This window comes from Monodelphis domestica, chromosome 1, assembly GCF_027887165.1.
Source record: "Monodelphis domestica isolate mMonDom1 chromosome 1, mMonDom1.pri, whole genome shotgun sequence".
Taxonomy (NCBI): Eukaryota; Metazoa; Chordata; class Mammalia; order Didelphimorphia; family Didelphidae; genus Monodelphis; species Monodelphis domestica.
In genome coordinates, this window is record NC_077227.1 from 317,263,918 (window position 1) to 317,284,394 (window position 20,477).

General features: G+C 38.9%; 1 protein-coding gene across 1 annotated transcript; it reads right to left on the reverse strand.

Moving 5' to 3' along the window:
• Nucleotides 1-10,945: 10,945 nt before the first annotated feature.
• On the reverse strand, nucleotides 10,946-19,201 carry LOC130457195 (transcription initiation factor TFIID subunit 9-like). The gene is made up of 2 exons (XM_056816383.1): nucleotides 19,138-19,201; nucleotides 10,946-11,487 (listed from the first exon to the last, which is right to left on the reverse strand). The coding sequence occupies exons 1-2, from the start codon at nucleotides 19,199-19,201 to the stop codon at nucleotides 11,021-11,023; spliced, it is 531 nt and encodes a 176-aa protein (XP_056672361.1). The 3' UTR covers nucleotides 10,946-11,020.
• Nucleotides 19,202-20,477: the final 1,276 nt, after the last annotated feature.

The window sequence follows — 20,477 nt, forward strand, 5'->3', positions numbered from 1 at the left end:
TCTCCACCAGGGAAAGTGCTGCCCTCCCCCTTCACACAACTGTATTTAATTATGAATTTATGCAAACAGAAGATTTCAGAGTACTCAGCTCTGTTCTGACAGCCTCTGGCCCCGGGCTCTTTGAAGCCCACAACTGGCAGGCAGAGAGGGGGTGGGGACGCACCCAGCGCCATTCCCCCATTTACTGGTGGCTGGAAGCATGTTCCAGCTTGTCTGGGCCTGCCCCTTCCATTGGGACTTTTCCTCCCTGTCTTGTTCTGCCAACCCTCAGTTCATTTGGAAGCCGCTTTTAAGACAATGGCTGATTATTTATCCAAAGGAACAGACATGGCGCAGAGCTTGGCTCCAGGCTGTTCTCTCCCCTCCCATCCCCAACCCCCTTGTTGACTGTGTCAATCCCAGCAGTCTCTGCAGAGCATGGTACCTTCCTCTCAGTCCCAGACCCAGGGAGGCCAAGGGAGAGACAAGAAACCATCCTAAACAGCCCCAAACTGCGCAACACCCAGAGCAGATGGAATTACCAGAGCAGAGAAGAAAGCCTCCATTAAGCACCTACTGTGCGTACTGTCCTTTGCTCAGTCATAGGAGAAATACAAAGTTAAATGAGTCCAATGGCTCAGCATCCCTGACCCCACCCTACTTACTGTGATTTGGTGGTGGGGGATTAGGGAGCCAATTAATTAATTATCTTGGAGCATATAGCAAGAAAGTACAAAATACTATGATAATACATAATTTTATGGGATAAACTCATTGGGTAAATTTAAAACAAGTGATTCAAATCTAGCCTCAGACATTTCCTAGCTGTGTGACACTGGGAAAGTCACATCAACCTTGAAACAAAACCACCCAAGTAGTTATGTTGTGGGGGGTTTGAGGCGAGCCTCTGGGGTTTGGGATGGGTATCCTTTGTAGGAATGCAAGACTCCATAACTTAGTCTAGAAATAAAAAGAGAAATTTATTAATTTGGAATTCATGCTGAATTTGGCTGGGAGGACAGGATAGATGGAAAGTGGCTTCCTAGAGGAGATCAATTCTGGGGTCTTTATACACTTTACAGCAGGTGATACATGACTTGAGGAGGGTTTGCACTGGGCATAAGTTGGGGGGCAAGATGGGTCATCTGACCGGGGTCAGAGAGATGTCTTTTGTCCTGAAGTCATAAGGAGTGACCCTCATAGTTTAGGGGACAAATAGATGCTTTAAGTACAACTAGAGGGTATCAAAGCACAGGCTGGAGGTATATCTATGTGTCCATCTTGAAACCCAGGGGAGAATCCAGGCTTACCCTCTCTTTAGCCTTAACATGCTAGGAAGAATGCAAGGAAGCAAAGGAATTTTCCTGCTTACAGTTTGGCCTGAAACACTTTTATAATTTGGGGGTGCAGGGTAAACCTAGGGTCCCACATCAGTTAGAAAGAACAAGTCTTTAATCAGAACAAGGGAGACAGTGCTCTAACAGCCACCACAAAGAGTCATGCACAAAATAACACAGAGACAAGCTCTGGGACTCGGAGAATACTGAATGGGGGGGTGCCCCTCATAAGGGGATTTTTTTCAATGAACTGAAGAACTTGGGGTCATATATACACTTTGGGGAAATAAAGGGCAGGAAGGAGAACTGATTGGCTTATAATGGAGTCAAGGGAAGGAGGATTTCAACCAGAGGCTGGACTACCTGGGAGAGACCTAGATACAATGGGAGAAACTTCTCTCTATATATCTTCTATTATATCTACTAATTTTATCTAAGCTGAGATCATTGGGTACTTTAAGGTTTATTTTTCATTCTAGGACAAGGATTAGTCTGAGACTTCCCCAAAGGCAAGGTCCCAGAGGACAAAGGCAAATTTGGGGGTTCCATTGAACAAGGTCATCACACTTAAATCTGAATGCCAAGCCCTAGTTATAAACTCTAGATCTTAGAATTGATTCTAAAACAGAAAGTAAAGGTTTAAAAATAAAATAAAAAGTGTATAAGATCTTATGGGAATGATTGGTACCAACAGCAGGAAAAGGGATCCTTGAAGAGTTATCATTTTATTGGGGCTTTGAAGAGTAGGGAAGAATTCCATGGAGTAAGAGAGAGAGATGGTGAACCCTGGTGACACCCAAGTGATCTTAGAGAGGTAGAAAGTGTTGGTCTACCAGAAAGAAATCTGGACCTGGAGGCAAGAGAGACCAAACACTTAGCAGCTCTGGAGTCACCGGCAAATCACAACCTTTGGATACCTCAATGTCACCATCTATAAAATGGGAATCTATAATACCTACTTCATCCAGAGTTGCTCTAAAGTTCTTATGAAATAAGTTGATAATGATTGAGATATATGCTATTTGAATAATATTCCTTTTGTCTTTCTATCCAACATAGTCCTTTAGTAGGCACTACATATGTTATCTCATTTGAGTCTTACTTCTGTCAACCCTGTGAGGGATGTACTGTAACTCCCTGATATTATTATTCCCATTTTACAGGTGAGAACACCAAAAACACAAAGTCGAAGTCACTTGTCCAAAGTCACAAAGCTAGTAAAAGTCTAGGTTGGGAGTTGTACCCAGGTCTTTCTTGACCTAATCAACTGAACCAAAGGTGTCCAACAAACATGGAACATGTGGCCCACAACATGGCTTAATGTGATTAAAATGTAACTGGGAAATACTTAACAAAATAAATTAAATAAGATAAAGCATAATATTATATTTGAAAACTAGGTCAATAAGCAGGGATACCCTCAGGGATCCTTAGGTAAAGATTGGTGAACCCTGCTTCTATTTGATGTCAACACTTCTAGACTACCCAACTCACTGACTGAGTTTAAACTCTGTGACTCAATACATTCTTCTCTCACAGTGACTTCTGGGTTAGGATTATGGAGCCGATTAATTATTACTAGATTCTGGGTCAGCAAGATGGCAAAATGGAGAGAACACTGGGCCTAGGGTCATGAAGACCTGACTTCAAACCCGACCTCAGACACTTATTAGTTAGTGATCCTGGGCAAGTCACTTAACCTGTTGCCTCATTTTCCTCATCTGTTTCCTCATGAGCTAGAGAAGGAAACAGGAAACCACTGCAGCATCCTTGCCCAGAAAATCCCAAATGGTGCCACAACTGAAAAACAACTAATTTATGATGTTAAGAGGTGACAATAGGCTTATGTATTTGATAGTGGGTTAATATAAGATGGTGGTGGTGGTAGATATATTAATGGTTATAAGGTTGGAGATGGTAAGAATTTCCAGAAAGAATCAAGGCTAGATGCTAATAGTTTAGGCTAAACCAGCAAACGTGAAGAAAAAGAGACAGAGAATTATAATAGAAATAACCCTAAATTTGAAATGAGAGAATTTAGGTTGGAATCCCAAACATGACCTTGGGTAAGTCACTCTCTCTGCCCCTCAGGTTCCCAGGCTATAAAATCAAGAATTGGACTGGATGATCCCTAAAGTTCCTTCCAACTCAGACTTCTTTGATCCTGTGTTTTTTGTGACTCTTCAAGTATTTCCTGAATGAAGATACTTTTATAATGAGGTTATTTCTATTGCCAATGGGCTTATTTCTCGTTGTTGTTATTCAGTCATTTCAGATTCTCCATGCTCCATTTAGGGTTTTCTTGGCAAAGATAGTAAAGCAATTTGCCATTTTTTTTCTGCAGTCCATTTTACAGGTGAGGAAACTGAGGCACATAGGGTTAAATGACTTACCAGGATTACACAAGTAGTATTTGAGGTCAAATTTGAATTCAAATCCTCTTGACTCTAGGCCTGGCGCTCTGTCCAATGTACCACCTAGCTACTTGATTTAGGGGCTTCCTAATCACCACCATACTCCTTTAACAGACATTTCATACATACTGAGTTACATCCCAAAGATATGCAGCCTTTCACTTCCTGTCATAGTAGAAATTTCATTTGAAAGAAAAAAAAGATTGGGGGTGAGGGTGGGTAGGAGAGAAAACTTTGTTTTAGAAAAAGCTTCTCCAAGATATAGTAGAAAGAGACCAGGGATGGAAATCAGGAAATCTGAAATCTAGGGAATCACTTCCTCTTTCTAGGACTTAGTTTCCTCATTTGCAACCTGGAGCCTGTAGTCCTAGATAGGGTGTAATGTGAGATTCCATCCAATAACGTTAATGAAAAATCTCTGAATAGCTTAAAGAACCAGAAAGATATAGCTATAATTATTACATTACAAATAGCAAGTTTCAGTATTTATGGCAGCAATGAATTCAAATTAGTTTGGTGTAGTGATAATCCCAATAGTCTGGTAAGCAGGAGATTTGAGTTTTAGAACTACTTGTTGCATAAATTTGCTGTGTGACCTTAGACAAGTCACTTCTCTCTGGACTTAGTTTTCTCTTTTAAAAATGCTAAAGAGACTATATGTCCCTTGAGGGAATGGATAGTTATTTTTATCTTTCTATCAGAACTTAGTACAATCCCTGGTATATAGTGGGCACTTAAATACTTGGGTTTTTTTTCCTCATCTGAAAACTGAAGGGGTTGACTTAAATGACCTCCAAAGTTTAGTTCCAGGTTTTAAATTCTATAATTCTACTCCAAAATGTTATGAACTCTAGGGGCAGATGGGTGGCTTAGTACATAGAGCTCTAAGTCTGGAGACATGAGGTCTGGGGTTCAAATCTGTCCTCAGATACTTTCTAGCTGTGTGAGCCTGGCTAAGTCACTTAACCCCAATTACCTAGTCCTTACTGCTCTTCTGCAGTGAAACTGATAGTATCAGTTCTAAGACAAAAAGTAAGGATTTAAATAACAAACAAACAACAAAGTTATGCACTCAGTAGTTTTGCTTCACATACTGATGTCATGGCCACTCTAGATACTTTCAGGAGGGTATGACCAAAAGGGCAGTCAGATAGCACACTGGATAGAGTGCCACGCTTGGAGTCAAGAAGATTCATCTTCCTAAATTCAAATCTGGCCTCAGATATTTATTAACTGTGTGACCCTGGGCAAGTCACTTACTCCTGTTTACCTCAGTTTCCCCATCTGTCAAATGAACTGGAGAAGGAAATGGCAAACCACTCCAGACTCTGAGAAAACCCCAAGTGGGGTCATGAAGAGAGCCCAAGATGACTGAACAACAATGAATAACCATGGCCAAATCCTAGGTGATCAGAGCTCCACAGAATCTGTGGGTATGTCCCCTCCACACTCAGCTGCTTGGTCCAACAAATACAGTCAGTCACAGAACTATTTGGGGAGGTTTTTCAGCTTTCTAGGGCCTGGGTTTCAGGGTCTGCCATTCCTTGACTGGGGCTCTAAGCCAGAATATGCTTATTACCGGATAAGTAAAACTCCAGGCAGGGCTCCTGGTTGCTAAAGTGTGGGAAGTGAGCTAGCTCCATTGTTTCTACTTGTGTAGTGAAAAGGGCACAGAGGGCAATTAGCCAGCAATTAGCTTTAGTGTCAGGCCCTAAAGGAACATTAGCCCTTTTAAATACTGCCTGCATTTCCTGAAAAGACCATCTTTGAGAGCGCAGGGTGCCATATTGAATAAGAAGGTGTGTGGCAGACAGGATGCATGCTCTGTTGGGTTTTGTGGGCACCTGAGGGCTGGCGGCAAGAAGTGACATCTCTATGGTGGCACAGTGCAGGCGTGCCCGGCTTTACACAGTGGTTCCAGCTCCTCAGATTGGTGGAGGTGAGTGGAGGAATCCCAGGAATTAACACTGTCACACCTTTGGAAGGATTTTGAAGATCATCCTCTCTAAGCCCCTTGTTTTATGGGAGAGGAAGCCACCCCCCACAAGTGAATTAGCAGAAAATCATAAAGCTGAGATTTAACCTGAGTATCCCAGTTCCCAAGTTCAGCAGCTTTTCCCATTATAATCAATGGCTCCAAACCCACACAGGCTGCCTCATTTAACAGATATAGGTGACTCTGTCTTGCCTCCATTCCTAGCCTGTAAGCTTCCTGAGGTCAAGATTGTTTGTCTCACAAAGCACAAGATATATCTAATTATCTAATTCATTTTACCAAATAATAACTACTTCATTTTACCAAATAATAACATTGTAATAATAACCCACATTGACACAGCGCTTTAAATTACTTTATATATGTTATTTCATTGGCCTTATCCCCCACAGACTACGTTAGGTTCTGTGGGTACCAGCACAAAAACAAAATGGCCCCAGTCCTCAAGGACTTTCTTCCTTATATTTAGGGCTAGAGGGGGAAGGGGCACAATGAAGAAATGAAATAGGAGATATAAATGGTAGGGCTAGAATTTCTGCCCAGGCCTTCTGGTAAGGCATCATAGGATGGTAAAGAGAGCATCAGAGCCTCTGGATTTGAATTTGGACTCAGGCACTTACTATCTGTGGGATTCTCTTAGGCAAGTTACATTTTTCATCATCTGTAAAAATGAGGAGATCAGACAAGATCTACTAAAGTCCCTTCTAGCTCTAACAGTTTGAATGGTTCTTATGAGCCCATAATTTAACCCCAACCTTTCAGGAGCTGTATCCACTGTATAAAAGTACAGCCCCCATCAGTGAGTCTCTTTGAACTAGGCGAACTCAAAGGTCCCTACCAGCTCTAATGATCTATGTGATTCTTATGAGCCCATAACTAAACTCTAACTTTTTAGAAGTCATAGCCACTGCAACTGCATAAAGTGGGATATTCCCAGGAGCCCCCATCAGTGGGTCCCTTTGCACTAAGTGAACTCAATGGTTCTTTCCAGCACTGTGTATCTATGCTTCTATGACTAAAAGTCTAATTGCTTCATTACTTTTCCATCCTGCATTTCCTTCCTCTTTTTGGACTTTCTTTTAAATTAAAAAGTTTTTTTTAATTTTTTAATTTCATCAAAATATTTTATCCTCAGTAGTGGGGTCCACGTACATGTCCATCTTTGTATCCCCAGTGTTTTGGTCACAGGGCCCTACGCAGAGCAAGTAGAACAATAGATACCATACTGAACTTGGAATTAGGAAGACCACCTTCAAATTCTGCCTCAGATACTTATATCAGGGGAGATAACATGTCTAAATAGAAGTAAATACAAACTATTTGGAGAGGGGGGAGTGAAGAGGAAGAGGCACAATGAAGGAATAAGTGACAAATCACTTTACTTCTCCATGCCACTATTTCCTCACCTATAAAATGTCAGTAGTAATAGCCCTTAACTCCCACAGTGTTCTTACGAGGAACAAGTGAAATGACATTGTAAAGCACTTTGCAGACTTTAATGCACTATATAAATTAATTACTAATAAATGTTTATTTAATGAATAAATGAATAAATGTTCAGTAATATAGGATTTCCATGTATAGAAAACTTCAATTAACCAAGGCCCACTGAACTGAATTAAAATCTAATCAAATCAGTAAAGGTTCACAGAGGCAGGCCTATTTGACCTGAGCCCAATAGACCAGAAACTGAAACTAATATCCAATATTTTTGCCTACTCAAGGCAAAGAAGTTAATGGTAAGAAAATAAGGTTAGTATCAGAGGTTCTCTCCAATAATTCTCTCTTGGGACATGTCCTGGACTTTAGCCCTATCACTTCCCTATTCCTTTCCCATAATCCCTAGTCCTGGAAAGGCAAGGAGAGACAGTCAACATGGAACTTTAGAATTTGAAGGACCTTTGAAATGTAATCTGACCTGTCTTTTATAGGTAGGGACATGGAAGTCCACAGAGGGGAACAGACCTGTTCAAAGCCAAACAGATAGCCATTAGCTTCTGATCCAGGGTCATCAAATTTAGAATTCAAAAGGATTTTAGAGGCAATTAAGCAATTAAGGAGCAAATATTAAACAAGGACTTCAACCTTCTTCTTGCTATTCCAAACTTCTGTACAAAATACTTTACATGTCTTATTTCCTCCAGCTCTACAAGAGCCCTTTAATGCAAGGGTTGTCGTTTTCATTTTACAGCTGGGAAAATAGAGGCCCAGAGCAGGGTGTGACTTGCCAGAGATCATGTATCATCAGACCTGTGCCAAAAATTCACAACTTCTGACTTCATGGAGGGTCCAATTTTCTACCATACTAGAAGTAAATTATCTGTGTTACAACTAAAATTATTTCAAGAGATTAATTATACCAGTTTGTTGGTTAGGCCAGCATCTCAACCAATTAAGTGACACAGAGGAACTTCTGGATAAATGTGGCGGCACTCTAGATGCAGGACTCTTCCTTTCCTCACCACCTACAAATATCGACTACCTCAAAAAGCAAAAAAAAAAAAAAACTCACATGAATGAAGGGACTCCACAGTAGGGTGCAGCATTGAAGGTATGTGGGATTTGGGCATTTCCACACCGTAAGGGGGTGAAAAAGTTTCCACCAAAATGTGAGCTGATCCACCCCACCTACAGAGCCACAGCCAGAGCCAGCATGCACTAGAATCAGTGAATGAGTGAGGGACACCTCTGGAGTGAGTGAGGGGCACATCTGGGTCCTTGGCAGCTGACTGAGACTACCAAGAACCTACCCCTGAGAGCAGATAGACCTGAGGCCCCAGCAGGCTCAGGAGCACAGACTGTGGGCACTGACAGGGAGATAGAAAAGTGAGGTATAGCAAACAGTGAAAGCTGCAGAGACTCAAGAGCTGGCCTCAGCCAAAATCCTTGCTCCTTAGCTCCATACACAGAGAGCCTGCCCATCTCACTCATATTTCTAACTGGAAAAGGAAAGAAAAACCACCACAGTAATGGCAACCAGTGCCCAGGAACAACACCTTCCCAACACCAAGAAAAACAAGAAGAAGGGGTTGGTCCTGGATAATTTTTCTGGAGGAAAAACCCAGGCTACAAAGAAAATAGAAGAGGAAATGCAAATAAATGCACAAAAACCTTCCAAAAAATAGAAATTGTCCACAGGCTCTTGAAGAATTTAAATTGGAGCTTATCAAAAAGATGGAAGCCTTCTGGCAAGAAAAATGGGAAATAGTTCACAAAGAAAACAAAAACTCCCAATTGGAGGAACAGCTGGAAGCCACAAAAAGCAGGATAGGCCAAACCGAAAAGGAAAATCAGTCCTTAAAGTCCAGAATTGGGCAATTGGAATCCAATGATCTTGCAAAATAGCAAGCATTAATAAAGCAAAGTCAAATAGAAGAAAACATAAAATATCTCACTGAAAAGATGATGGATCAGGAAAACAGAGCACACAGAGAAAATTTGAGAATCATTGGTCTACCTGAAAAGCCAAAAATAAACAGAAATCTTGACATCATACTACAAGAAATTATCCAAGAAAACTGCCCTGATGTTCTTGAACAAGGGGGCAAAATAGACATTGAAAGGGTTCATAGAACACCCTCTACACTAAATCCTCAAAAGACAACTCCCAGGAATGTAATTGCCAAATTCAAGAGCTTCCAAGCTAAGGAGAAAATTTTACAAGAAGCCAAAAAGAAACAATTCAGATATCAAGGAGCACCAATCAGGATTACACAAGATCTGGCAGCTTCCACACTAAAGCTTGGCATATGATATTCAGAAAGGCAAGAGAATTGGGTCTTCAACCAAGGATCGACTATCCATCAAAACTGACTATATACTTCTAGGCGAAAGTTTGGGCATTCAACAAAATAGAAGATGTCCAAGTATTTGTAAAGAAAAGACCAGAACTAAGTGGAAACTTTGATATCCAAATACAAAGATCAAGAGAAACATGGGAAGGTAGATAAGAAAAAGAGGGAAAAGGGGAGAAATGTTTTTTTATTCAAACTTTCTTCTTTAAGGGTTTCAATAAGATCAAATTATTTATATTAGTATATGGGGAAAATGTTATTTGTAACTCTCAAAATATATATTCACTATAATAGTATTTAGAGGAATCATTCACAGGAAGAGATTGGGGTAATAAGTGATATAAGATGATATGCAAAAAAAGAAAAAGGGAAGGGGGAATCGAAGATGGCATCAAGAGATACTTGAAGAAATAAAATAAATAGGATAATCTTTATCACTCAAAGATACACATGGGAAGGGGAGGAGAAGAATACTCTTATAAGAAGGAGAGGAAGAGAGTGTTAATAGGTAATACTTAAACCTTACTCTCAGTGAAATCAGTTCTGACAGGGAAGAGCATCTAGATCCATTGGGTTATTGAATTCTCTCTTACAGGGAAAGTAAGGAGGGAAAACTAAGGGGGGCAGGGAGTACAAAAATGGAGGGAAAGAGAGGGGAAAGGGAACTTAACAGACCCTAAAAAATAAGAAAGGAACAAAAAGGGAGGGGGAAGAAAGGGAAGCTTATTAAGGGTGGGGATTAGGGGGACTGATTAAAAGCAAACCACTGGTTTAAAATGATATAGCAAAAGAAAGGACAGAACTAGGAAAGAATATCAAATGGCAATCATAACTTTGAACATGAATGGGATGAACTCACCCATAAAATGAAAACAAGAATATTCATAGCTGTGCTCTTTGTGGTGGCAAAAAAAAAATTTGGAAAATGAGGGGATGCCCTTCAATTGGGGAATGGCTGAAAAAATTGTAGTATATGTTGGTGATGGAATACTATTGTGCTCAAAGTAATAATAAACTAGAGGAATGACCTCCAGGAAGTGATGCAGAGGGAGAAGAGCAGAACTAGAAAAACATTGTACACAGAGACTGATACACTGTGGTACAATCAAATGTAATGGACTTCCCCATTAGTGGCAATGCAGTGATCCTGAACAACCCTGAGGGATCTATGAGAAGTTTTTTTTTTTTTTAAATGTCAAGAGAATGAAATTTTATTTAGGATTGAGTCCATACAGCTTTAGCTTCATAAATAATTCAATACTTAATAGACCTTCCTTCCATCTTCCAACATATTGATGAATAACATTGAGTTATAATTATTCTTTTTGCATGCAAGTTCTAGTGAAAAACACTTAAGATCCTACTAAAGTTTAACAATCTTAAAGGGGAGAAAAAAGTTTTACAACTACATCAGACATCGATTTGCTTTTTTTTCCTATGAATTAACATGATTACATTTATCTTCTTTAGAAATGCACTGAGGCTGTCCGATGAAGCTGTTTACAAGTTATCATAATCATCGTCATCTTCATGTTTTCTTTTCAAAGCATTTGGTGACTCAACTGGGGTATTCTGGGATACCACATTAGTAGTGATGAGGATGTTTTTTTGCCCCATCAGAGAATGGTTAATCATAACATTCTGAACAGCAGGAGCTGCTGGAGCAGCTGGCTTGGCACTCATTTCATTACCTGGTATGGGAACAGCAGATTGGGAGGGTGGCATCTGCACAGCAAACCTTTGATTTTGTGGTGGCCCTGATGCAGGGGTTCTAGCTTTATTTGGAGCAGCAGCTGGCTGGGCAGGTGGGTTGCCCAAAGTAGGAGTGTTGGGTCTGCTGATAACAGCACCAACATGCAGGTGAGGAACGGTTATCCTTCCAGCTGGAGCAGGCCCCTTTTCTGATAAAGGCTTAAGCCTGTAGTTTGGTGCTGTTAAACAGTATCTTTTGGGTGGCAGAAAGAACACTATCCACATTCAGAGGAAAAACTGTGAGAGTAGAAACACTGAAGAAAAACAACTACTTGATTGCATGGGTCGAGAGGGATATGGTTGGGGATGTAGACTCTAAATGAACATCTAAATGAACATCCAAGTGCAAACATCAACAACATGGAAATAGGTTCTGATCAAGGACACATGTAACACCCAGTGGAATTGCGCGTCAGCTACTAGAAGGGTCGGGGTAGTGGAGGGAGGGATAGAATATGATTCTTGTAAACAAGGAATAATGTTCTAAATTGACCAAATAAAATTAAAAACACACACACAGACAAAAATTAAATTAAAAAAGTGACACAGGTCAATGGCCTTCTCTCAATGGCCAGAGACCCTGAATTTGGTCAGGCAGCTCAATAAATAGGGTTTTAGGAGCTTATTATTCAGTCCCATCCCCCCTTGAAGGACTCCTCTAATTGGTAAACAGCCAGTTAAGAGTCCACCAAACTATCCAGTCCTCCCCATTCTCATGTCATGGGGGATATATACATGGGAAAACAACCCTACTCCCCTTCACTTATTTTTTTCTAACCTTTACCTTTCGTCTTAGAATCAATACCATCTATTGGTTCCAAGGAAGAAGAATGGTAAAGGTTAGGCAATGGGGGTTAAGTGACTTGTCCATGGTGACACATAGTTTAGAAGTGTCCGAGGCCAGACTTGAATCCAGAATCTCTAGTCTCTGGTCCTGGCCCTCTAATCATGGTGCCACCTAGATGCCTCCTTCCCCTCCATTTATTAACCAAATTCTTTTTTTTTTAAAGGAAGACATTCCTAAAAATTCCTAAGAACATAGAAAATGCAAAAAACAGTAGACCAAATGAAATCTATGGTCCAGATCACAGGCACAGAAATACATGGTAATTCTCCCTAACATACAGTAATTGAGACCTTTACATCCAGGGATATAAGAATATGAACAGTGTATATAGACAGTACGTGAAAAACAAATTCTCATGTTGGATGCATTAGAAACCTTGAACTTGGGAGTCAGGAGACTTGTGTTCAAATCCCATCTGTGACACATAAATTTGGACAAAGTCACTTGTACTCTCTCCCCTCAGTTTCTTCATTTGTAAAATAAGTGTGTTGGATTCTATGTTTCTAAGGCTTCTTCCAACTTTGACAGTCTAGGTTCTGAGATCATTTTCTACACGTTTATTCTTGGATGCTGCAAAATTTCCCAGGATGGCAATATTCCCTAATCGCTGAGAGCAAGAAGCTGGAGGGGAATGAGGGCTACTGCCAAGCCCCTTCTACTGCTGAGGCTGATTCCAAGGTGTGAAAAGGCAATCAAGAAGGAAGGTCCTGGCAATACAAAGGTGTGAAAAGTGGAATTTTCTCATTAAACCAGCAATGCATCCAGGCTATTGTTGATGCAAACCATTGGCACAGAAAGTGGGTTTAGAGGGAGACCCTTGTAAATTGCTTTATCAGTTTGGAAAGAGCCACTGTTTTCCCTGAAGGAGATTCAGGAAGATTTTGTTGTTGTTGCTATAGTTCTTTAACATTCCAGTTTGACATTCCAAGATGCCTTCACACAGTAAATATGGAAGCAAATAGGAGAAGAAGGAAGGAAGGAAAAAGCATTTATTAAGTACTTACTATTTGCCAGGCACTGTGCTAAGTGTTTTACAAATATTATCTCATTTGATCCTCAAAACTACCTAGATTGGTGTTCTTATTATCCCTATTTTACAGAAGAGGGGAAAAAAAACTAAGGCAGAAAAAAGTAAATGACTTTACCAGGGTTACTCAGTTAGTAAGTGTCTGAGGCTAGATTTGAAATGAGGTCTTCCTAACTCCAAGTCCTGCATTCTTATCCACTAACCTTGCTAGCTAGCATGGTACCAGTTGAGGATACCCCAGATGTTAGGCATGTAGTAGGTGTTCAGCAAATTCACTAAAAGATTCTGAAGAGTTGGAGGAGATTAATCTTGTTGAAAGACATCTAGTACATTCTAAGCAAAATTTCTCCCTATAGTACAGAAGAAAGAACATTGGTTCTGGAAAGTGGATTTTTTGTGACATTCTCCAAGTCTCCTCACACACTTTTCTTCCTCTCCAATAAAGGGGCTGGATTAGATGGGTTCTGTGGTCCCTTCCTACTCTAGATGTCCAAAGGGTAAGTCAGCATCCCAGTGTTCCAATGTTTGTGTTTTCAGTTAGCACAGCATTGTTCCCTGAGGAATAAAGCCTTTGGCCTTTGGGACCCAAGAATAGAAAAAGCTGAAACAAAGACTCATCTAGATCACCTGTAGAAACTTTGCTCCTTCCAGCAATACAGTGATCCAGGGCAATTTGGAAGGACTTACGACAAAGAATGCTTTCCACCTCTAGAGAAAGAACTGGTGGAGTCTGATCAAAGTAGATTAAAGCAAACTATTTTTCTGCTTTAGTTTATTTGTGTTTTATTTGAGGGGTTTGGTTTTATACAAGTATTCTCTTACAATAATGACCAATATGAAAATGTTTTACATGATCATACATGTATAACCCAGATCAAGTTGTATGGAATCTTGGGGAGGGGAGAAAGGAGACAATTTATATCTTGTGGTTTTGGAGATCATGTGTTGGAAATGATTGTTTCAGGGGCAGCAAGGTGGCCCTGTGGATTGAGATCCAGGCCTAGAGATAGGAGGTACTAGATTCAAATATGACTTCAGACACTAGCTATGTAACCCTGGGCAAGTCACTTTAACTGCCACCCTCTTTTCTGCCTTGGAACCACTATGATGGAAAATAAGGGTTTTGGTTTTTTTTTTTTTAAAGAAGAAAATTTCTCTATGCTTAGAAAGACCCCAAAATATTACAGAATTGGAAAGATGGTAGGGAGCTCAGGAGCCAAGTAGTCTAACTTATATATGAAAAGAATCCCCATTAGAACATACTTGACAAGAGAACATCTAGCTTCTGCTTAATAACCTCTAAGAAAGGGGAACTTACCAGTTCAAGGTAGCCCATTCCACTTGTAGACAGCTCTAGGAAGTTCTTTCTGACACTAAGTCTAAATCAGCTTTTTTCAACTCCCATCTTTTGCTGCTGGTTCATCTCTCTGGGGTCAAGAAAAACCATTCTAATCCTCTTCCACATCACAGTCCTTCAGATATTTGAAAGCAGCCATCATGCCCCACTCTCCTCTCACCCCAATCTTCTCTTCTCCACAATAAACATACCCAACTCTTCTTTTTTAAAGGCCTTACCTTCCATCTGTGTATTGGTTCCAAGGCAGAAAATTAGTAAGGGCTAGACAATGGGAGTTAAATGACTTGCCCAGGATCCCACAGCTATGAAATATCTGAGACCAGATTTCTGAGGCCAAATGGCTTCCCGTGCCCAAGCCTGACTCTCAGTCCACTGAGCCAAATAACTGCCTATGCCCAGTTTTTCTGGTGGATTCCAAGCTAAACATGCTCAGTTCCTTCTGTCTAGAAGCATAGATAAGATGTTGACATAAGCACAATATGAAGGAGAATATGACATGTAAATTAGATGGACAGTGGTCTAAGAAGTCTGAAGAAGTATCACTCTCTGCAGAAGATATGATGACAAAACTCAAGAATCCTAAAAAACTAGCTGAAATAATTAATAACTTTAGCAAAATTGCCAAATATAAAATAAGTCCATATACATCATTAGCATTTCTATACATTACCAATACAATTCAATAGCAAGAAATAGAAACAGAAATTTCATTTAAAATAACTCTAGATAGTATAAAATACTTGAGAAGGTACATACCAAGACAAACACAGAAATTATATGAACACAATTACAAAACACTTTTCACACAAATAAAAGTAAGATCTAAATAATTGGGAAAATATGAGCTAATATAATAAAAATATGACAATTTTACTTAAATTAATTTACATATTCAGTGCCATACCAAAAATTATTTTATAGAATTAGAAAAAATAATAACAAAATTCATTGGGAAGAACAAAAGGTCAATAAAATTAAAGGCATTAATGAAAAAAAATGTGAAGGATTGATGGCCTAGCAGTACCAAATACCAAACTATACTATAAAGCAATAATCAAAACAATCTGGTATTGGCTAATAAAAAGAATGGTGGATCAATGGAATAAATTAGATACACTATTTACAGGAGTAAATGACCATAGCAATCTAGTATTTGATACATCCAAAGATTCCAGCTTTGGGGATTAAAAACTTACTATTTAACATTGCTAGGAAAACTAGGAAACTATGGCAGAAACCATTTAGACTAACATCCTATACCATGATAAGGTTAAAATGGGTACATGATTTAGACATAAAGGGAGATACCATAACTAAATTAGGGGATATAGAATAGTTTACATTTTACATCTGTAGAAAAAGGAATTTATGATCAAAAAAGAAATAGAAAGATTACAAGATGTAAAATTAATTATTTGATTACATTAAATTTTTAAGTTTTTGTACAAACAAAACTAATGTAACCAAGATTAGAAGGGAAACAACAAATTGGGGGGAAATTTATAACAAATTTCTCAAAAAAGGTCTCATTTCTCAAATATATAGTAAAGTAAGTCAAATTTATAAGAATACAAGCCAATTGACAAATAATCAAAGGATCAGTTTTCAGATGAAAAAATCAATAATCATATGAAAAAATGTCCTAAATCACTCTTGATTATAGAAATGCAAATTAAAACAACTCTGAGGTACCCCCTCACACCTATCAGATCGGCCAATATGACATTTAAAAAAGTGATAAATGTTGGAGGAGATATGGCAAAATTAGGATATTAACACATTGTTGGTGGAATTGTGAACTGATCCAACTATTCTAGAGGACAATTTGATATAACTTACTCCATTTTACTTCTCTCTCCCCATTTTTCTTAGTACAATCCTCTTTTTCAGCCCTAGTTTTTTGAACATATCATCTTAAACAGCTTACTTCAACACCCCCTGTCTATGTATACCTCTCCTAACTACTATGATAATGATAATTTCTAAGAGTTACAGATATCATCTTTCCCTATAGGATTATAAACAATCTGATCTTATTGAAGCTTTAGTAAATTTTTTCTTTCTTATTTGCTTTTTTATGTTTCACTTGTATTTTATATTTAGACATCAAATTGTTTAAGTCTGGTCTTTTCTTCAGGAATGCCTGGAAATCTTCCATTTTATTAAATAACCACACTTTTCCTTGAAAAAGTATAGTTAGTTTTGATGGGTGAGTGATTCCTGTTTATAAACCCAGTACCCTTGCCTTCTAGAATATCATATTCCATTCCTTTTGATTTTTCAATATGGAAGCCACTAGATTCTGTGTAATCCTGCCTGAGGCTCCATGATATTTGGATTGTTTCTTTCTGTCTGTTTGCAACATTTTCTCCTTGGCATGAGAACTCTTGATCTTGGTTATAACATTCCTAGGAGTTGTCATTTGGGGATTTATTGCAGGAGGTGATCTGCACATTCATTCTATTTCTATTTTACTCTCTTGTTCAAGAATATCAGGGCAGTTTTCTTTGATAATTTTTATGATATCTAGGTTTTTGTTGTTATTGTTGTTCATGACTTTCAGGTAGTACCATAATTCTTAAATTGCCTCTCCTAAATTTATTTTCTAGGTCAGTTGTTTTTTCAATGAGATATTACATATTTTATTCTATTATTTCATTCTTTTGATTTTGTTTTGTTTCTTGATGTCTTGTGAAGTAATTAACTTCCATTTATCCAATTATAATTTTTAAAAACTAAATTTCTTCCATGGCCTTTTGATTCTCCTTTTCCTTTTTGTCCCTTCTCTTTTTCATGGAACTCTTTTCTTCACTGGATTTTTTTTACCTCTTTTTCCAGTTGACTAATTTTGCTTTTTAAGCTGTTATTTTCTTTTTGTATTACTTTCATTTCTCTTTCCATTTTCTTCAACCTGTCTTATTTTATTTTTGAATTCTTTTTTTAAGTTCTTCCAGAGCTTGAAACCAATTGCCATTATTTTTTTAAAGTTTCACATGTGGTTGCTTGAATTTCACCATCCCCTGTTGGTTCTGTGCTTTGCTATTTGTCCCCATAGAAATTTTCAAGTGTTAAATGTTTCTTCTGCTGTTTGCTCATTTCCCCAGCCATTTTCTGCCTGTGGCCTGGGAATTCTGAAAGCTGCTTGCTGACTCTGTTTCCTTTGCTGCTGGCTTGCTGGGTTCAGAAATATGAGCTATTTTGCTATGAGACTAGGTCTGCACTGCAGTAGGGCAGGCTTGAAATGGCTCAGCCCTATGGACTTCCAGGTCTCACTATGGGTTGGTGCCAGGACCTGGAACTTCAAAGTGTGGGTCACAAATACTCTTTTTCTCGTATAGCCTGCATCCTGGAATCCTGAAGTTAGCCTATGTCCAATTTCAGAAGCTAGAGTATTTGGGAGGAGGAGGAGTGGGAAGATTGGTTTGGAAGGATTATCAGAGCAATTTAGACTTTTGCTGCTACTAAGCTACCATCTTGGCTCTTCCTGACCCCCCCCCTCCACCTAGGGCAATTTGGGACTATGTCCAAAAGGCTATAAAATTGTGCATACCCTATGATCTTTTCATTACAGGATATATCTTTTAAGTCTGTATCCTAAGGAGGTTTTAAAAAGAGGAAAAGGGCTTGATTTCACAAAAAAAATTTATAGCAGCTCTTTTTATGGTAAAAAGAATTATAAATGGAGGGGATATCCATCAATTGAGAAATGGATAAACAAATTATGGATAAAACATCATCATGATGGAATACTATTGTGCTATAAGAAATGATGAGCAGGATGATTTCAGAAAAAAAGAGACCTACATGAACTGATGCAGTGTGAAATAAGTAAAAGCAGGAGGATATTGTACACAGTAACATCAATATTGTACAATGATCTACTGTGAAAGACTTACTATTATCAACAATACAAGGAACCAAGACAAAGAACGCTATCCACCCCCAGAGAAAGAACTCTTGGAGACAGATCAAAATATAGTATTTTTCACTTTAGTTTATTTGTTTGTATTTGGGGAGGTTGGTTTTATATGAGTATTCTTTTACTACAATGACCAATATGGAAGTATGTTTTGCATAATAAATGTAAAACCCAGATCAAATTGCTTACCATTTCCTTGGAAGGGAGGAAGGGAGATGATTCAGATTTTATAATTTTGGGGAAAATATGTTGGAAATTGTTCTTACTTATAATTGGAAAAATAAAATATCATAGGTGGGGAGAAGAAATCTGAAGAAGTAAGGACCATTTAGAGCTGGAAATAATAAGAAATAATTCACAGAAGAACCAGCACCTGAAATAGGCTTTGTAGGATGGGTAGGAGTAAAAGCCAGAGAGGAAAAGAGCATATCTCAGGTTTGAGAAACTGTGTGTGTGTGTGTGTGTGTGTGTGTGTGTGTGTGAGAGAGAGAGAGAGAGAGAGAGAGAGAGAGAGAGAGAGAGAGAGAGAGAGAGAGAGAACAAAATCAAGAATGAGGCAGAAATACCAATTTGGGATAAAGAGGAAAAGGCCAATGATGTCTGGTGGGATAAGACTAGAGATACTGCAGCAAAGTGACATTAAGTTTTGAGTAGAAGGTAGGGGCTGCCTGGTCCTATGGATATGGTAAAAGGCAAGATATTTAATCTATCTGACCTGGTAACTCTTCTAGTTGATGGCAAGAGTTGTTAGCAATGGCAGTGATGGCCATGATGGCCATGAACCTAGTAATGTTCATAATTAATGGTGACAGTAATAATAGTGATATTAATAGTGATTATTGTGATGACAATAATAAAGAATAGTGATGACCACTATGAGATGGGATAGTGAAAGGTACATAGAATGTGGATTAGACACTAGATTTGTGGATGGGAAGACCTGAATTCAAATCACATATTAGCTGTGTGATCCTGGGCAAATCTGTTAAATTCCCTGTGCCCTAGTTTTCTGATTTGTAAAATGGGAGAAGGGAAGAAGGGGGAGACTCTGCAGCAGTTAAGGTCCCTTCTAGCTATAAATCTCTGCTCTGATGATGGTGGCAGTGATGTGATAATAATGGTGACTATGGGCATATGACAGTGCATAGCAGTTCCCTTACCCTCTCATTCCGGAGATTTACTGATGCCAGCATAAGATGGTGATTTACTAAAAACCATTATCTCCAATAACAGGAAAAATTCTTGAGAAATGGAAACCATTATTCTTTTCTGTAAACTGAGGACAGTTCCTTGCACATAGTAGTCACTACATAAATGTTTATCGAACTGACCAGCCCTACCTACTTTGCAGCATGGTTACAAGGATCAAATTAAACAAAATGCCAGTCCCTTGAAAAAGTATGATGTGCTTTGCAAATGTAGTGAGTGATAATAACAAAAGCTGACATTTATATGGCTGGTTTCCAAGAACATTCCTCTCCCCATTAACCCTTTGGGAACAGGTACTAAGAGTATGATTCGCTTGATTTTGCCAATGAGAATGCCAAAGGTCAGAGAGGTCAACCAGCAGAGTTAGAGGTAGAATTCCAATCAACTTGTCTTTCTGGACTCCAAGTCTGGTGTTGCTTCCATTATAGCACACTGCAGGGGATGGACACTGTATCTGTAATCCAAGGACTAGGCCTAGATAAGTGTGAAGAAGCTTATTGCCACAGTATTGGTCACCAGGAAGTGATTTTTTGAAAAAGATAGTTATCTACCTTAGGGAGTAGGGAAAGGGAAGGAGGGAAGAAGAGAATTTAGAACTCAAAAATGTTAGAAAACAAATGTTAAAAAAAGTCCTTAAATCCAACCTTCTATCTTAGAATCAATACTGTGTATGGTTCCAAAGCAGTAAGGGCTAGGCACAATGGGAGTTAAGTTACTAACCCAGGGTCATACAGCTACCAAGTGTCTAAGACTAGATTTCAACCCAGGATCTCCCATCTCTGGGTCAGACTCTTAATATGCTAATCCTCCTTGCTGTTCCCTTCACCATAGAATTTTGATCAGGAA

What these genes read in the sequence shown, in the direction of transcription:
- LOC130457195 (XM_056816383.1), bottom strand. Translation starts at nt 19,201, where the DNA reads ATGGCCATCATGGCCATCACTGCCATTGCTAACAACTCTTGCCATCAA. An exon ending in TCAACTAGAAGAGTTACCAG is followed by an intron (nt 11,488 to 19,137) that starts GTCAGATAGATT and finishes GAATGTGGATAG; the next exon opens with TGTTCTTTCTGCCACCCAAA.